The 15,053-nt window shown below is 38.2% G+C and overlaps 1 protein-coding gene across 2 annotated transcripts in view; it reads right to left on the minus strand.

Moving 5' to 3' along the window:
* fam135b (family with sequence similarity 135 member B) overlaps positions 1–14,589 on the minus strand; it is a 57,808-nt gene extending 43,219 nt beyond the window's left edge. For both annotated transcript variants that reach the window (XM_037795345.1, XM_037795346.1), the window contains exons 1-2: positions 13,847–14,589; positions 3,241–3,337 (exon numbers count right to left, since the gene is read on the minus strand). In XM_037795345.1, the coding sequence (XP_037651273.1) occupies positions 3,241–3,317 (77 nt within the window). In that variant the 5' untranslated portion in view covers positions 3,318–3,337; positions 13,847–14,589. The remainder of the gene's footprint in view (positions 1–3,240; positions 3,338–13,846) is intronic.
* Between the last annotated feature and the right edge of the window lie 464 nt (positions 14,590–15,053).

Genomic DNA, 15,053 nt, shown 5'->3' on the forward strand with positions numbered 1-15,053 from the left:
GGTGAACTCAGTGGCCAGTAACTGGTCAGAAACGAATCCGCTACCTCCTAGGGATTTAGAGATTTGTAAACTCAATGTTTAATTTTCAATAAACTTCATTATTTATTTACTTTAGAAGGCCACAAGCCAACAATTAAGTTGTTCTATATACTAATAGTGTTTCTGGAGCGTGGACCTCTTCTTACTTTAGAAGGCACACATCTGAAATATTTCTTGGTATATAAATGCTGGAGGACAATGGAACTTATCAGTAGTCAGTTTGTTCCCATATACACCGTTCGTAGCTATACCTATGAAAAGTAATGCACAGTAAATCACATATATCCCACAAAATCTATTCATATGTAATCCACATTATTTTGAACCAGGAAGTAGAAAGAGAGACACTGTAGGAGGTCCCGGTCGATGGGTGGGTCAAAAAATACCGGACTTTCGCTCAGGAGACCGGTGTTCGTGTTCCGTGTGAAACCAGAACTCAACGTTGATTTATTTGTCACGTAACTTCTTTACTTAAGTTACAATCAATCTTTTCTTAAACCTAACTAAGTAGTTGTGTTGCCTAAACCGAAGTAGTTTTGTTGCCTAATCCTAAATAAGTAGTTTTGTTGCCTAATCCTAAATAAGTAGTTTTGTTGCCTAAACCTAACTAAGTCGGGGGGGGTTTTTGCGTAATCCTAACCAAGTCAATCTTTTCCTAAACCTAACCAAGTAGTTTTGTTGCCTAGACCTAACTAAGTCAATCTTTTCCTAAACCTTAATAAGTAGTTTTGTTGCTTAAACCTAACCAAGTTGATGTTTTCCTATTAAGTAGTTTTTTGGCCTAAACCTAACCAAGTTGTTTCTTGTGAAGACGAATGTTTATTTTGACTAGAGTGGAAATTGACATGTGTGTTACGTGTTGCTGGACATTCATAGGAAAACATAAAAATGAGGAATAATCTAAGATATCATATGAATCATTGTATAAGGATAGGTCATATCAGTAGTTTACATTTTGTTTGCACAATAGAATAATATGGAATAAATTACATTAAGAAAATGCAGCTGGTTCATAATTTGAGTATCTGAAGCAATCTAAGACTCTAACTTTGCCTCCATTAGTGAAAACTACATGCTTATCAGCTTCTTTAAATTAATGCAGATTTAATCATTATTTTCAATGCAATCAGTGTAGCCTATAACTGGGCCCTTCAAAGTGTACAGCTGCATGTAGTGTACCAGTCTGCTACAGGGATCTGTATTGATTTCAGTAATTGCATTGCTGTGAGGTGAGATGCACAGGTCCTGGTGGTAACTAAACTATTCTTATTCCGCAGTGCTTCATCTTTACATTGGGAGCCAATCCTTCTTAGTGTCCACATCAGATCTCTGCTGCTCTCTGAAGCAACGTGGCAACCGGTAAAAACAAACATATTAGTGCACTCAGCTGAAGGGATTACCATGATAAAGCTTTAGCCCATCCCGGTCAGAGAGGGAAAATCATTTTGATAAAGCCGCCCCGATGAGAGGTTTTAATCTTCCTGCAGAGGATAAATGTGGTGCTTAAAGTCATGGAATATTATGAAAAACTCAACTGGAAAAGTAAAAAAAATATATATATATTAGCTCTTTTATTTACAATCATAATAACTTATAACTTCACACTGATTATCTATTGTTCATAGAGATTAAATGTACCTCTGTTTCTCTACGTGTCTGTTCATCTACTATTGATATTTGTATTTTTCCTTGTATGTATACAATGTATTGTACTTTATAGTATTTTTTCATATTTTCATTGTAATTTTCTTCTATACAGCTTTCATTTTAATACAGATATATTGTACATAATTTCTATAGTATTTTTTCTATTTTTATTATAATTTACTTCAATTCTTTATTTATGTTTCCTAATTTTTGTACATAGTTTAATTTTAAATTTATTTTTCTTGTGTTTATGTTATGTACCAACACACCAAAGCAAATTCCTTGTGGGCTATGTGAAAACCTTGTTTTCAATATTATTATTAAAATAAATAAGGATTCTGATTCTATATTGAAATCAATATAAAAAAAATACAATTCAATATAGTCAAATATGTGATTTAAAGGGAGCTTAACAGCCAAATTGCATAAACTCCATTTACTTATAACAAACTGAATTACCAAGATCTGACTTAATACACATTTATATTTGTCAATTACAGATAACAGCTGAGGGAAAATCAGTGAGTAAATTTAGCTTTAGCTAAGGCTAGCCATATCCATCTCACATCTCAGCAGCTAGCTTTAATGTGAGGTGATACTGCAAATTGCACATGCTATTCTCACAAAAATCACACATTTCTATGGTATAATATTTTCATATGTTAAGGCAGATACCAAAAATCCTGATTCTGGTCTTAACTCCATTTTGACCAAACATACTGCGTTTAGTTTGGCCTTTTTAGGTTAATCTGTTATCTGATTGTTAATGTCGGACACATTCAACCCCTGCTGATTTGTAAACCGCCATTTCATTAGACCCCATAATGTCCTGACATACATTTCCAGGGGATTATGGGTACTTTCTCAAACACGCCTGACAACATTCAGCACAGATCAAAGTTGGGGTTTTTTTCCAATGGCGTGATGCAGTTTTACAGAGTTGTTTTTGTTCAGCAGTAGTGGAAAGAAGGTGGTACATCAGGTTATTATTTATTCAATAAATTATATTGTACCTTCATCATTCCAAGAGGAGTCCTATTCACTCATCTTTTTCTACATTTTTGTATTTCAATGCATACAGTACAGATATACAATGTTTTAATCAGTTGGAGGGATGGTGAATTTTTATACAAAAGTCAGAGCAATCTGTCTTTAAATTGCAATTATTCCATCAATTACCAAAGTCTATCTGGAGGGATATATTCCCTTGTTCATAGTGAACTGCTGAATTAAATAATTATGTAATGCCTTGCAGGGGTCTCTTGTGACATAAGTAGTCAGTTTCAGTTTGAAACAATTGTACTGAACTACTTACATTATGTATCGTTAATTTAAGTGTTGAATTCAGTTCAGTGTTGTTGTTTTTTTACATTTTTAGTTGAGAAAAAAACTCAAAAGAATAAAAAAACAGACTAATATTAAGAGGTGTCCTTTGTCAGCAAGTTAATATGAATATATTTGATGTGCTTGCTGAGTTGGCAGTTGTGAAGTCAGGTAATATAAACAAATATCATGACTCAGGAAATGTGATTTCGGCAGAGATAAATTGCTTACCCTCTTTGAAAGAGATCCACATTGTGAAACTTGTGCAACTCTACAGAAAACTCCAGTGTTCCCTGTACTTCAGACATGATATAATCCCACTCATCACCTGTCAACAGAGAAGAAAAACAGTAAATATGACACAGAAGACAAATAAGCAGAATCCACAGTGGAAAGATAAGACAAATGGCATTTCTAAAACTAGCTCACGCTGTTATTTTCTGTCTGCTGAGGTGATATGACTCATACGGTCCAGTGTGGAGAACAGACTGTATAAGACCAAGACAGACGTCTTCTGAATATAGTCCTCGCCATCACTGTTCAGGTGAATGTTGTAAATGCAGAGTAAATGCACGTGCAGCTGCTCTCTTTGTTGTCCTAATACGGGATACTGTGAGCTGATTTGAGTTCAGCTTCTATTACTGTCAATGTCAGTCATTTGGTACATTGTTATTATTACCTGTATAATTAGTGAGATTACATCTAAATATAGTTCTGCTGCTTTAATATATTTCCTTTTAATTAAACATAACTGCAAAACTGGCTATTACATGTTAACTGCTTTGTACATTGAAATTATAATTGCATTAGTCAATTATGTTTTAAATCTTTTTATTCAAAGGTCTAATGTATCCAAGGGCTTTCTCTATGGTTCACAGGATTTTCTTTTTCTTTTTTCCACCACTGAAATTTATTTATTTATTTATTTATTTATTTACTTATTTACTTACTTACTTACATATTTATTTATTTATTCATTTATTTATTCATTCATTATTTATTTGTTTAAAGTGCAATACAAGTGAGCAACATGAAACCAAACTTATAAAACATCAGACACTGCACAAGACAAGCCGGAGGGCTAGACATAACCATAAACAAGTAAGCAGCAAGAATAAATACAAGAATAAAATGAAGTACATTTTAAAAAAAGGAATAGATTTTCTTATTTCAGTACGCTATGCAATGATTGTCTAAATGCTGTTACATGAGACTCTTCTTGATGAATATGAAAGTCTGAGGAAACAAATGTCTCCTTATCCTGTTTGACATGAAAGAGACAATTTTGGAAATGTAATTTTGATGTGGCACACACAGAATTTGCCGTACAAGTTCCCAATTTACACAAGAAAAAGAATAATTTAACCATGATTTATTCTGCCTGCTTTTAGTTCAGTTTAACCGAAAAACCTCTTTAGTGATCAAACAGCACTGAAGCCCTTGATCTTGTTGAAGGAAACTCCTGTTATACAACTACCTACATCTAAACACATGAAAACAAACTAAACCGCTGAAAAATGTACACATCCAGTTCCTATTGGCCCTAAAGATTAGTATAGTGGTTCAGCTCAGTCTTTCATTGTATTTAGCAATAAAAAAAATAATAATAAAGACTATTATCTCTAGGGCGTAAGATATTGGAATGTGACATTACACATGTACAAATTCAATGAAATACTAATTACAAAAAAAGGAATACAGTCCTGCAAACATGGTTATTAACTCAGACAAATGAGACAACTGGAGGCAAATACTCAATGCGTCTAATGCATCACACCATTGAATATGGAAGGCTCTAAAAGAACCTGTGATCAACATATCCAAGGCTCGCTGAAGCTCACATGTGAGCAGTGTTTTCCATTAACTGCAATTAAAAGCTGCAGTGAATCCACGGCACGTCCAAAAACATGAAGCGTCTAATTCTACTTTAAGTCCACTGAAACCATCAGGAGAAAACACAGACGTGGACGTTATACTCTGTGGCGTTCAGAGAAAAGTACCGTGGAAGCTGAGACGCAGTAAAAAAACTGAGCTGCCGCCAAACAAAAGAGATGAAACACTGACACTGTTTACAGTAAAGTGTCTCAAATAACCCCCTAATTGAAACATAATCCTCCGCATGTGTGCTGCATTCAGGTTGTGTTCCTGTAGGTGTTGAGAGTCATCACTATAGGAGGAAGGTGCACACACAAGTGTCATCACTGTGAAACACCTTTCAGAAGTGTAACTTCACTCGTGCAATACGACCAGTTCTCAGCTTATAACACTGTTTCAGTCCACTTTCTTTAAGGAGTGAAGATTTATCCAGACAGGCTGGTTTAATTTCAGACACTGGGGTAATGTGAGAAGTTAATTCACTGCCACTAAAATGCAAAAGTTACTGCTAATTACAGTTAACTCCAGCCTGCAGATAATCCTTCGAGTACCATCAGTCTTCCTACCTACCGTGGCCTGTAGCTAGCTAGCTCATTAAGGTAACATCAGCTCCATTAATTGGTTGAAAACACCGTCTCCGGCTGACCTTTTTACTGTTTTCAGCTGACTCGATTTAAAATGAGAATCCTGTAGAAAGGAGTGTCTATTGTGCTTCATGGCTACACATGATACTGTGCTAAAAAACTGAGGCTAAAGCTACATGTCCTATAGGCAAAAAGTCAGCATCCTCGGCAGCTCATTATTTAGCAGACATGGAAATAAAAAAACTGCACATTGTAGCTTTTTGCAATGTAAAGTTAGTTAGTCTAATTCAGGGCTGCCCAAAGTGGACCCCACAAACCAAAGTTGGTCCACCATAAGCTTTGATTTGGCCTGCCAGATGTTTCTAGTGAAAAATTCTATATTATAATATACAAATTAGGACTGTCAATTTATTAAAATAGTTAAACGTGATTAATCACAAATGAATCACACTTTTTTTTCTGTTCAACATGTACAGTATCTTAAAGGGAGATTTGTCAAGTATTTAATGCTCTTATCAACATGGGAGTGGGAATATGTGCTTGCTTTATGCAAATGTATGGATATATGTATTATTGGAAATCAATTAACAACACAAAACAATGACAAATATTGTCCAGAAACAATAGCATACTGCATACTGCATTAGGTACAAACCATTTCATAGCTTGTCGCAAAGGAGGCTAAATAACGCTCCAAATTTACGCTAAATTTTTGTGAGGAAAAACGGATACGGATCCCTTGACCTCTGACCTCAAGATATGTGAATGAAAATGGGTTCTATGGGTACCCACGAGTCTCCCCTTTACAGACATGCCCACTTTATGATAATCACATGCAGTTTGGGGCAAGTCATAGTCAATTCAGCACACTGACACACTGACAGCTGTTGATGCCTGTTGGGCTGCAGTTTGCCAAGTTTTGATTTGAGCATATTTTTATGCTAAATACAGTACCTGTGAGGGTTTCTGGACAATATCTGTCATTGTTTTGTGTTGTTAATTGATTTCCAATAATAAATAAATACCTACTTTTGCATAAAGCAACATATTTGTCGACTTCTATGTCGATAAGAGTAAAACTTGACAAATCTCCCTTAAAGGGACATTTTGAACAGATAAGAAATAATTTGCAATTAATCACGATTAACTATGGACAATCAAAGTCCTTTATTATGAAGACTAACTAACATGCTTGGCAAACTTAATGCTATCTTGGGTAACGTTGCTGAAGTTGCTGGAGTGTATTCGTCCTCAAATCAAATAAAGAGCAGAACAGAGCCACTAATGTTAGCCTAAAATCTGATAACATCCAGGACCGGCTTCCACTCATTGAGGAAATACTACAACAGTGAGTGTGCTATAGTGAACATGGCTCACACACTAGTTGGCTAACAATAAGCTGCTTGGCCTTGGAAGTAATCACAGTTGCCAAGTCTGCGTATTATAATCAACTTTGAGCTTAGAAATGTCACTTAGAAATATTGTCACGTTTTTTTGGGCTTGGTTCTGATGTGTAGTTGCTTATTTGGGCTCCCTATAGCCTATGTCCCCTGTATCCGCCCACTATACCTGTCTAGTTTGTAGACTACATACAAAATCAAATCAAAATCATGCGATTGATAGTGTTTCTTTAGCTACTTTGCTAACAATGCCAGGGACTAAGTGGGCGAAATAGGGTAAAAAAAAGTGGAGTGGAGAAAGAGAGTGGATTAAAAGTCTGGAATCGACCTTGTGGGGGACGATCCAAAGGCAGCGTGCAGGTTCTGTTAGTGTGAAAGTATACGTGCACATCATGCAGATCTTGTTCAACATGCCAGCACTGATAAACATAAAAGAAACGCAGCACTGTTCTCGACAATGAGGCTTACAGACATTGGAAAAAGAAAAATACAAGATACATTATTTTTTGCGAATGAAATGCTGCATACATATAGTTAATCGGTCATTTTGGTCTTAATCAAGATTTCTTTAGTCGATTAGTCGTTTGTTTAAGCTTTTTTTCATGCTGAATGACTTATTACTAAGAAACTTATGAGCATATTTCTGGTAAAAGTGTTAGTCGACTCAGAATTGATATGGTCGAGGACAGCCCTACTATATACTGTATATATACATTGATCAAGTGGCCTCTCTCTCTCTCTGCCACGCACATTGTGGTATTTTAGCTAAAAGGTTTTCTTTTGGAGAGCCAAGTTTTGTGCTTCTTTTGGGCTTGTTTCATAGAACTGGTTTGTTTCTCTTTGCGAGATCTGGTAACACTGGAAGTAATAATGATTGGTTACACTATTGTAGGTTGTAAGCTAGTAACCCGGACATGCTAACGATTGCATCTTGCATTAGAGCAGATAAACACACACTGTTTAACCCATTCCTCACGCTTTTGTTCATGTGTATTTGGTTTTGGAAAGGCTAAAAATTACATACAACACCCTCCAGACACTTTAAAAAGCCAGGTACCTTCTTACTAGCCACATGCACACCACTGTTCAAGGAAGGGTCAATTTGTTTAAAATGTTCAATTTTGCAACCACAACTATTTTTTACTTCTGATTGAGTTGTCTGGAGTGAAGGATTAGGTTAATTTACTTTGGCTAATGTTGGTGAGTTTTTGGTCTGGGATTTGCTTCCTTTCGTGTGAAAAAATTTCTGATTAAGCCAACAGTCAGCTTTGATTTGTCCAACATATTTTGCCATGCTTTGTCAGACCCCAAAACAACAACGGTTTGGCTTAAAATGAAACGAAACCGAACGTTGTGAACACGGGACACGAACGAACAGCTGATTGTAACGTGAAACTGAAACGTATCGCACGGTACACAAACAGCGGTCTCCTGGATGAAAGCCTTGTGAGTGTGTTGGGCCCATCCCCTCCGCTCTTTAAACTGCGTCACCACACTCCCACAGCACTTTCCCTGAGCGTTTACAGTTGCCGCAGATGGGTTTACATTGTAGTTAATAGAAAGCCCGGTGCGTCGCATACCGGATATCGAATGCCGAGACAAAGCGTCGGTATTTGACGCCCTGGGAATGAGAACAGACCGGATTCGTAACGTCCTACGAGCAGAGAAATGTATTCCGGTGTCCCTCACCAACACCAGTATTCATTTGTGCTATGTGTCCTCTCAGTTGGCAGTGAAACACTCTCCTCCACCTTGCTTATGCTGATAAGATGCATCATAAGAATCTTGCCAAGTGTAGAGAAAGAAGGTGCCAGTAAATCTTCAGTAAAACCTGAACCTCTGCCTTCCAAAACCAGCAGTGTATAGAGGAGAATACAAAGGTGACCGTGTTCATATTAAGGCACAAAAAAAACAAGCAGTACAGCGAACACAGTAACCTTCTCTAATGTAGCCTATTACATTAGCTGTCCACTGCTACAAATGGCCTGAAGACACACAAAATGTGTGCCTCTTTCTTGCTGACTCTGCATGTCGTGTCACACTGACACACTGGTGAAGTTTTGTTCGTGTGTGTCAGGGTGACCAGTTGTTATAGGCCATTTGATGTGAGACTGTGAGACACTGGAGTACGTACTGCTTGAGATCTCTTCAGCGTTGAGCCGAAGCTGCTTCCCTGCTTCCTGAGTTATAAGCCAACGTCTTAGTTATCTGTTATCTGCTGTCTCAGAGGTTCAAAAGCAGACGAGCTGCTCACTTCTCCAGTAATGTGTTCAGTATAGGCAGTAACGGAGGAGAATGAACACTGTGTGCTTGATTAAATGGAGGCTGACAGTCCGGGGACTTATTATACTCTCTTTCTCACCAAAACAATCCACAGTATATGGTGAGAGCACACAGACACAAGTATATACACATCAATAAGTTGATCAGATCAGCGAGGCACACACCAAAACACCCACGCTGACAGCTTCAAAGCCCTACAGCTGTCATTCATCTACGTAGGATACACTGTGTTTCCCTTGATGACGATGACAGTGATGATCATGATGATGATGATGATGAAACAACAAAGGGCAACGTGGGGTTACTCTTGTTTTCATATTAAATCCCATCAAAAGACCAAAACTAACAATGTGTGTCTATATAAGACCTCTCTGTGGCACTCAGCCCTTAGCTTGCCTTCTAAGGATGTACTGTAATATTTAAAAAACAAATCCCAAATGTCTTGGGGTTTTTTAAGGCTTAGGGCTATTTAAACAGCACTTAAATTCTTTGTTGGTTTTGGTCTTTTTTTATTAGATTTGTTGACAGGAAAAATACAGAATATTGGCAGCTTTATCCTAGCAGCATTTTGCAGATAAAACCCTTTTTTTAGGCTGATACCAGTCGGCCTATTTTTAGTCTATTTCAACCAGGATCCAGTATTTCCCCACCAGGATTTTACACTGCTTTGAAACAGAACTTAGACATTCATGTTGGTCTGTTATTTCATGATAAGTCCCTAATAATGTTCTAGGGAATGTCCTGGAAAAAAGTGTTTGATCAATTAAACTGAGAGTGTTTAGTTAGTTGTGTGTATTTTCTAATAAGTTGTTGATTTTTAGTGAATTCCCTTGAAATAATTGCTCCATTTACATAAATCTAGCAGCCTATCTCTCTTTTTTTTTATAGTTATCATCCTTTAGATTTTCATTGAATCAAACCCCATTTTTGATACTATTTATGGTATTAGCAGTTTAGCCTTTCAATGTGTTTACATTCTGTAATACTTTTCTATAGAGTAGTTTTCCTTTGTAGTGGCAGAGTCCGCCATTCCCGTCCTGGATTCAAATTGCCTACCTACGCTTACCTACAGCATGCGTTTGTTCAACACATTCTCACTCCCAACATCGTCAAATACGGCAGCTTGGTCAGTGGCCCTACGCTTCAAACTACAACACTCTAGGTATCCCTCTAGAGTCAGTTTTGGACGCGTCAATGACGGCATGTCACTGTAGGTTTACTTAGTTTTTTAGGTTTACTTATGCAACAAAAGTACTTGGCTAGGGTTAGGAAAAGATCATAGTTGGTGTTAAAATATGTAGCCTACGTTTGTATGGTAAAATAACTACGCTTGTTACGTAACTGGCGTTGGTAAAGTATGGACGTTACGTAACAAAACAAATTTCACATAGGGCACGAACAGCGGCCTCCTGGGTGAAAGTCAGTGTATGTTTGACCCATCCAACCTCCCCTCCTGACCACCCTACGCAGATTTTCCCACTCTTTATACTACCTCAGTGCGTCTGTTTCAGACGCTGAGGGACACTGACCAAGTGGCGGTATTTGACGGTTGCTTGTTTGGTGGCACTGTAAACGGATACATCAGTTGCTCTTCTGCTGTATTTCTGACAAAGTACCAGACAGGCTGGTCTCATACACCGTTCGTACCTAAACCTAACAAAGTAGTTTTGTTGCCTAAACCTAACCTTGTTTTCCTGTGAGAATGGAAGTTTATTTTAAAAAGACTGTATGCATGTAACCAGTGGAAATTGATGTGTGTTGCTGGACATTCGTAGGAAAACCCACAAAAAAATAAAAATGAGGAATAAGTTTTCATACAAACAAGATATCATGAACCGTTCTATATGGATACGTTGTCCCAGGATTCTGGAACAGGTGTCAGTAACCAAATCAACCAGGACTGAAGTCTTAAGGACTTTAAATTATCTTTAAATATTTAAGTATTTCATCATAGCTGTAACTAGCTTCTTTCTGATATTTTAGCTGAGTGCCTCAATTTGTCAGGCTGTAGTTTGCATGAAAGACTGCTGAGCAATCACATTAAATAGAAAACATACACATAAACATGTGGCTGTTAACACACAATCAATCAATCAATTGATCAATAAAAGTCATTTTCATACAATACCAATGATTTACTTGACCAGGGAGCCCCGTTCACCTCTCTATTGTTATACAAATCCCAGTTAGAATGCATGTTCTGATATTTTGCACAATGCTGCCATCCCCCACACAGATCAACACAACCTGTAGCCTACTGTATTGTATGTAACCAGGTTCTTCCCTGACTAAAACAGGGATAGGTGGGCTACATCTAATGCTTAGAAGTTGTTGCTTGAGCGTATTTTACAAACTATCTCTTTTTAGCGAATCATTAAACACTAATCATTACAAAACAGCCATCTGCTGTCTGATTACTATTTAATGCAGGCCACACACACACACAGCACACATGCTGGCTTTCTTGGAGGGCTAGATTTTGCAGTAATTCCTCCACCTTAAGGAAAAACTAAAACTCCTGGCTGCCCTTAAGCTGCCCATGTAACCCTCTTCCTCCTCCTCCTCCTCCTCCTCCTCCCCATCCCCATCCAGTCGCTCCTGACAGTGTCAGCTCAGTTGGGAATGCTGACTGACATCTCCCGTCTCAATTTTGGAGGAGGACGAAGAGGCAACATGTTCATAGTGACTGAATGTGGAGGGAGCAGATTTTGCAGGAGGCGTATAGGTGTCATTGTAACACGGAGTCATTGTGTGCTGCGACTGGGAGCTGCTGTGCTGTCTGTGTGCACAGCTCAAAGGGCCGGAAATTAATCTCAGGCATTATTCCATTCATTAACATCTAACTCCAAACACGACCAAACAGAAACAGGACGATCAGTAAATAAAGGGATATGTGACCGAGGCCCAGTGGGTTACAGCACCTCCTTCAAGAAAATGAAATGTTGCTGTTGTGATTTTCTGTCCAGGTTTTAAAGTGTTAAGCCCTATCCCTCGGGAAAAAAAACGCCTAAAATAACTACCCAAAATTAAGCAGGACTTGCTCCTTAACAAATAAGGCTTAGATGCATATGGTCTCATTTGAATGGCTATAATCTAAGGAATATGAATCCATTTAAAGCAAACTAATTACAATGGAGGTTACAATGGAGAAGCAATTAAAAAAAAGGATGTTTTTTAATCTTCGCCTAGTATAAAATCTTAATTTCAAAGACAATATCACCATCATAACAAAGATCCCATAGATAATGATGCAACTGAATGTATTGTACTACTCTGGGACTGTAAATTTGATGAAAATACAATAAAATACACCATTTACGAAGCAATTTATAAAGATATGACATCTGTCAAAAGTTACTGTAACAATATTTCCTTTTTGCTGATTTTAAGGAGTGAGAATCTGAACACTGGGATATGTGGAGTGGCCTTTACTGGAAAGCTCCGAGCCAGCAATCATGTGAGGGAATAATCTTAGCTAAAACCCTCCGTTATGCTGTATTAGGCTCTTTGTTGTCAAAATGACAAAGCCAAATCCCTGCAAAGGCACAGAAAAAAAAAAAAGAGACCAAGTGGAGTTATCAAGTTAAATGAGTCCGAGAGTGTGGCTTTGGACAGGATGTGACCGGCATCCTCGCTATCTCCAAATGAGATTCTCTTATGATCAAAGACCTTTTTCTGCCAAAAAAAAAAAAAGTAACCAGCTGGAAAATCCTACATTCACTACCTCGGGAGTCTTTTGTAGTGTTTTGGTGGGAGCTGCTGAAGCATGCAATCTGCACTCAACACCATAAACAGACTGACTATTTGTATTCACAACTCACTATTCATTTGTATGAGAAACAAGTGCTGTCAAATGTGCATGTGCTGTGTTTCAAAGGACTGGTCCAAAAAGTATGAAGGTGGACGTCACTTTAAGTTCAGCTTTGAAATGACACAGTTGTGGTCTTGTGGTTTAATGTTTACATCAGTCACATGCAGGCCATGAAGTCTTGCTACACATTACAGTACAAACAGCCTGATTAACTGTGATCTATTTAACCCTGCGTAGTTGTTTACTTCTCCTCTTATCTTTTCCTTCAAGCTAGCTGTGACAACTCTGCATTGTTTCACGTCGAAGTGGGAGCTTTGCTTTGTTTCATTTTTCAGACAGCGTGTGTGTGTGGGACAGACTGAAGCATCTGTGAAACACTGATAATAAACAGCACACACTGTACTGTGTGCAGCAGCGGCGTTGGACAAAACAGATGATGCAGAACTGCACAGTTTGCCAGCATACAGTATAGTTTGTCAAGCTCAATTCAATTACACTGCATTCACTTAGCTCATTCTGAGCACGGGAGGGCTTGAATATGTTGAATACCTTTATTTTGAAAGGCTAATTTGATTTAAATTGTCCTTTTTTTGCTCTGTTAACTTATCAGTGTGGAGGTCTATTCACACAAGGACACATGTGACCACACATGCAATAATGTCAGACAAAGACACAGCTGCCATAGAATATATAAATGAAGGTAAATTCCCTATTAGACTCTATATGTTTCCTATAAAATGCATCCTCATTCAGCCTCTATCCAACAGCTTTTCTCTGCTATAGTAATGTCAAACAATGAGCCATCCTCACACACACACACACAACCTATACCCCTCTAAAGCAGAAGGAGGGTGTCACATGTAGAATCACACACACAGCCTCACCTTAGCGGTGATGAAGCAGCGTTAATATCCGCAGAGGTGTTCAGGTCTGGACAGCCTCTCTGCTGAGTTAAACCTCTGTTTGCGGAGGGATGCGCGGTTTGCAATGTTTATATCACCGCTTCTCCTGCTGCTGCTGCTGTTGCCATGGTTATTCATCCAGAGCCTGTATGTTCTGCAGTCTCCCTCCTCCTCCTCTCTCTCTCTCTCTCTCTCTCTCTCTATCTCTCTCCCCACGTCTCTCTCCTCCTGACGCGGATTTCAATTTGGGAAAGTGCGGCAGCGTCTGTCGCGGAATCTGCGTCTCTGTGTTGATCCTCGCGTCTTGCACACAATGCATTCAGACTGAGACTGAGGATTTCATCAGGACAATATTAATAGTCAGTGTGTGTGTGTGCGTGTGTGTGTGTGTGTGTGTGTGTGCTGCTGCTGCTGCACTATTAGTGCGTGCGTCCAGCGGGCGGGCGGGCGGTGCTGACGTCACAGCTTGCCCCCCCTATAATAAAAAAAGCTGAAGTGAAGGGTGCTGTCTGTCAGGGATGATGACCACCATGCTCAGACACAAAAGGAGGGAGTGTTATTATGCAAATAAAAAAAACATTAATGCAATAAGAAGCATGCGGGTGCCACGTGACCTGGATGGAGGTCATGGCAGATTAATAAGAGGTAAAAAAAAAAAAAAAAAAACTTTTCTGAGTCTGGTCAGCAGACTGAGGAACAGTTTTTTCCCCCAGGCCATCAGACTTTTAAATAGATAATTCATATGACACCTTCTCACACAAAAAGTACCTCAATCATATATCTTATACTGTATATGTTCTTAATATGCCTTGTACAAAGTATTTCTTATATATGTACATTCATACTTCCTGATATGTATATGTTCTTAATGTGCCCTTGTACAAATTATGTCCTTTTATAATCTTAATATAACTTATTATTTTATTTAATGGAGCTTCCCAGCAAAAAGCATTTCACACGATTGTACCTGTATAACCGGCTTGACAAGAAACATCTTGAATCTTGAATCATCCCTAAAGTAGCCTACATTAACACTGTTCAGAGAAGAAATCAATAACTGTAACCGCTATTTTATGATTTGGGCTATGCTTTTTATATCCCTGGTTGATAGATGACCGACAGATAACACTGTGATAATATAGTTTTTTTTGGCCCCTGTCTGTCGTTTTTTGGTTGATGTTGTAGGTTA

Source organism: Sebastes umbrosus, chromosome 15, assembly GCF_015220745.1.
Source record: "Sebastes umbrosus isolate fSebUmb1 chromosome 15, fSebUmb1.pri, whole genome shotgun sequence".
NCBI lineage: Eukaryota > Metazoa > Chordata > Actinopteri > Perciformes > Sebastidae > Sebastes > Sebastes umbrosus.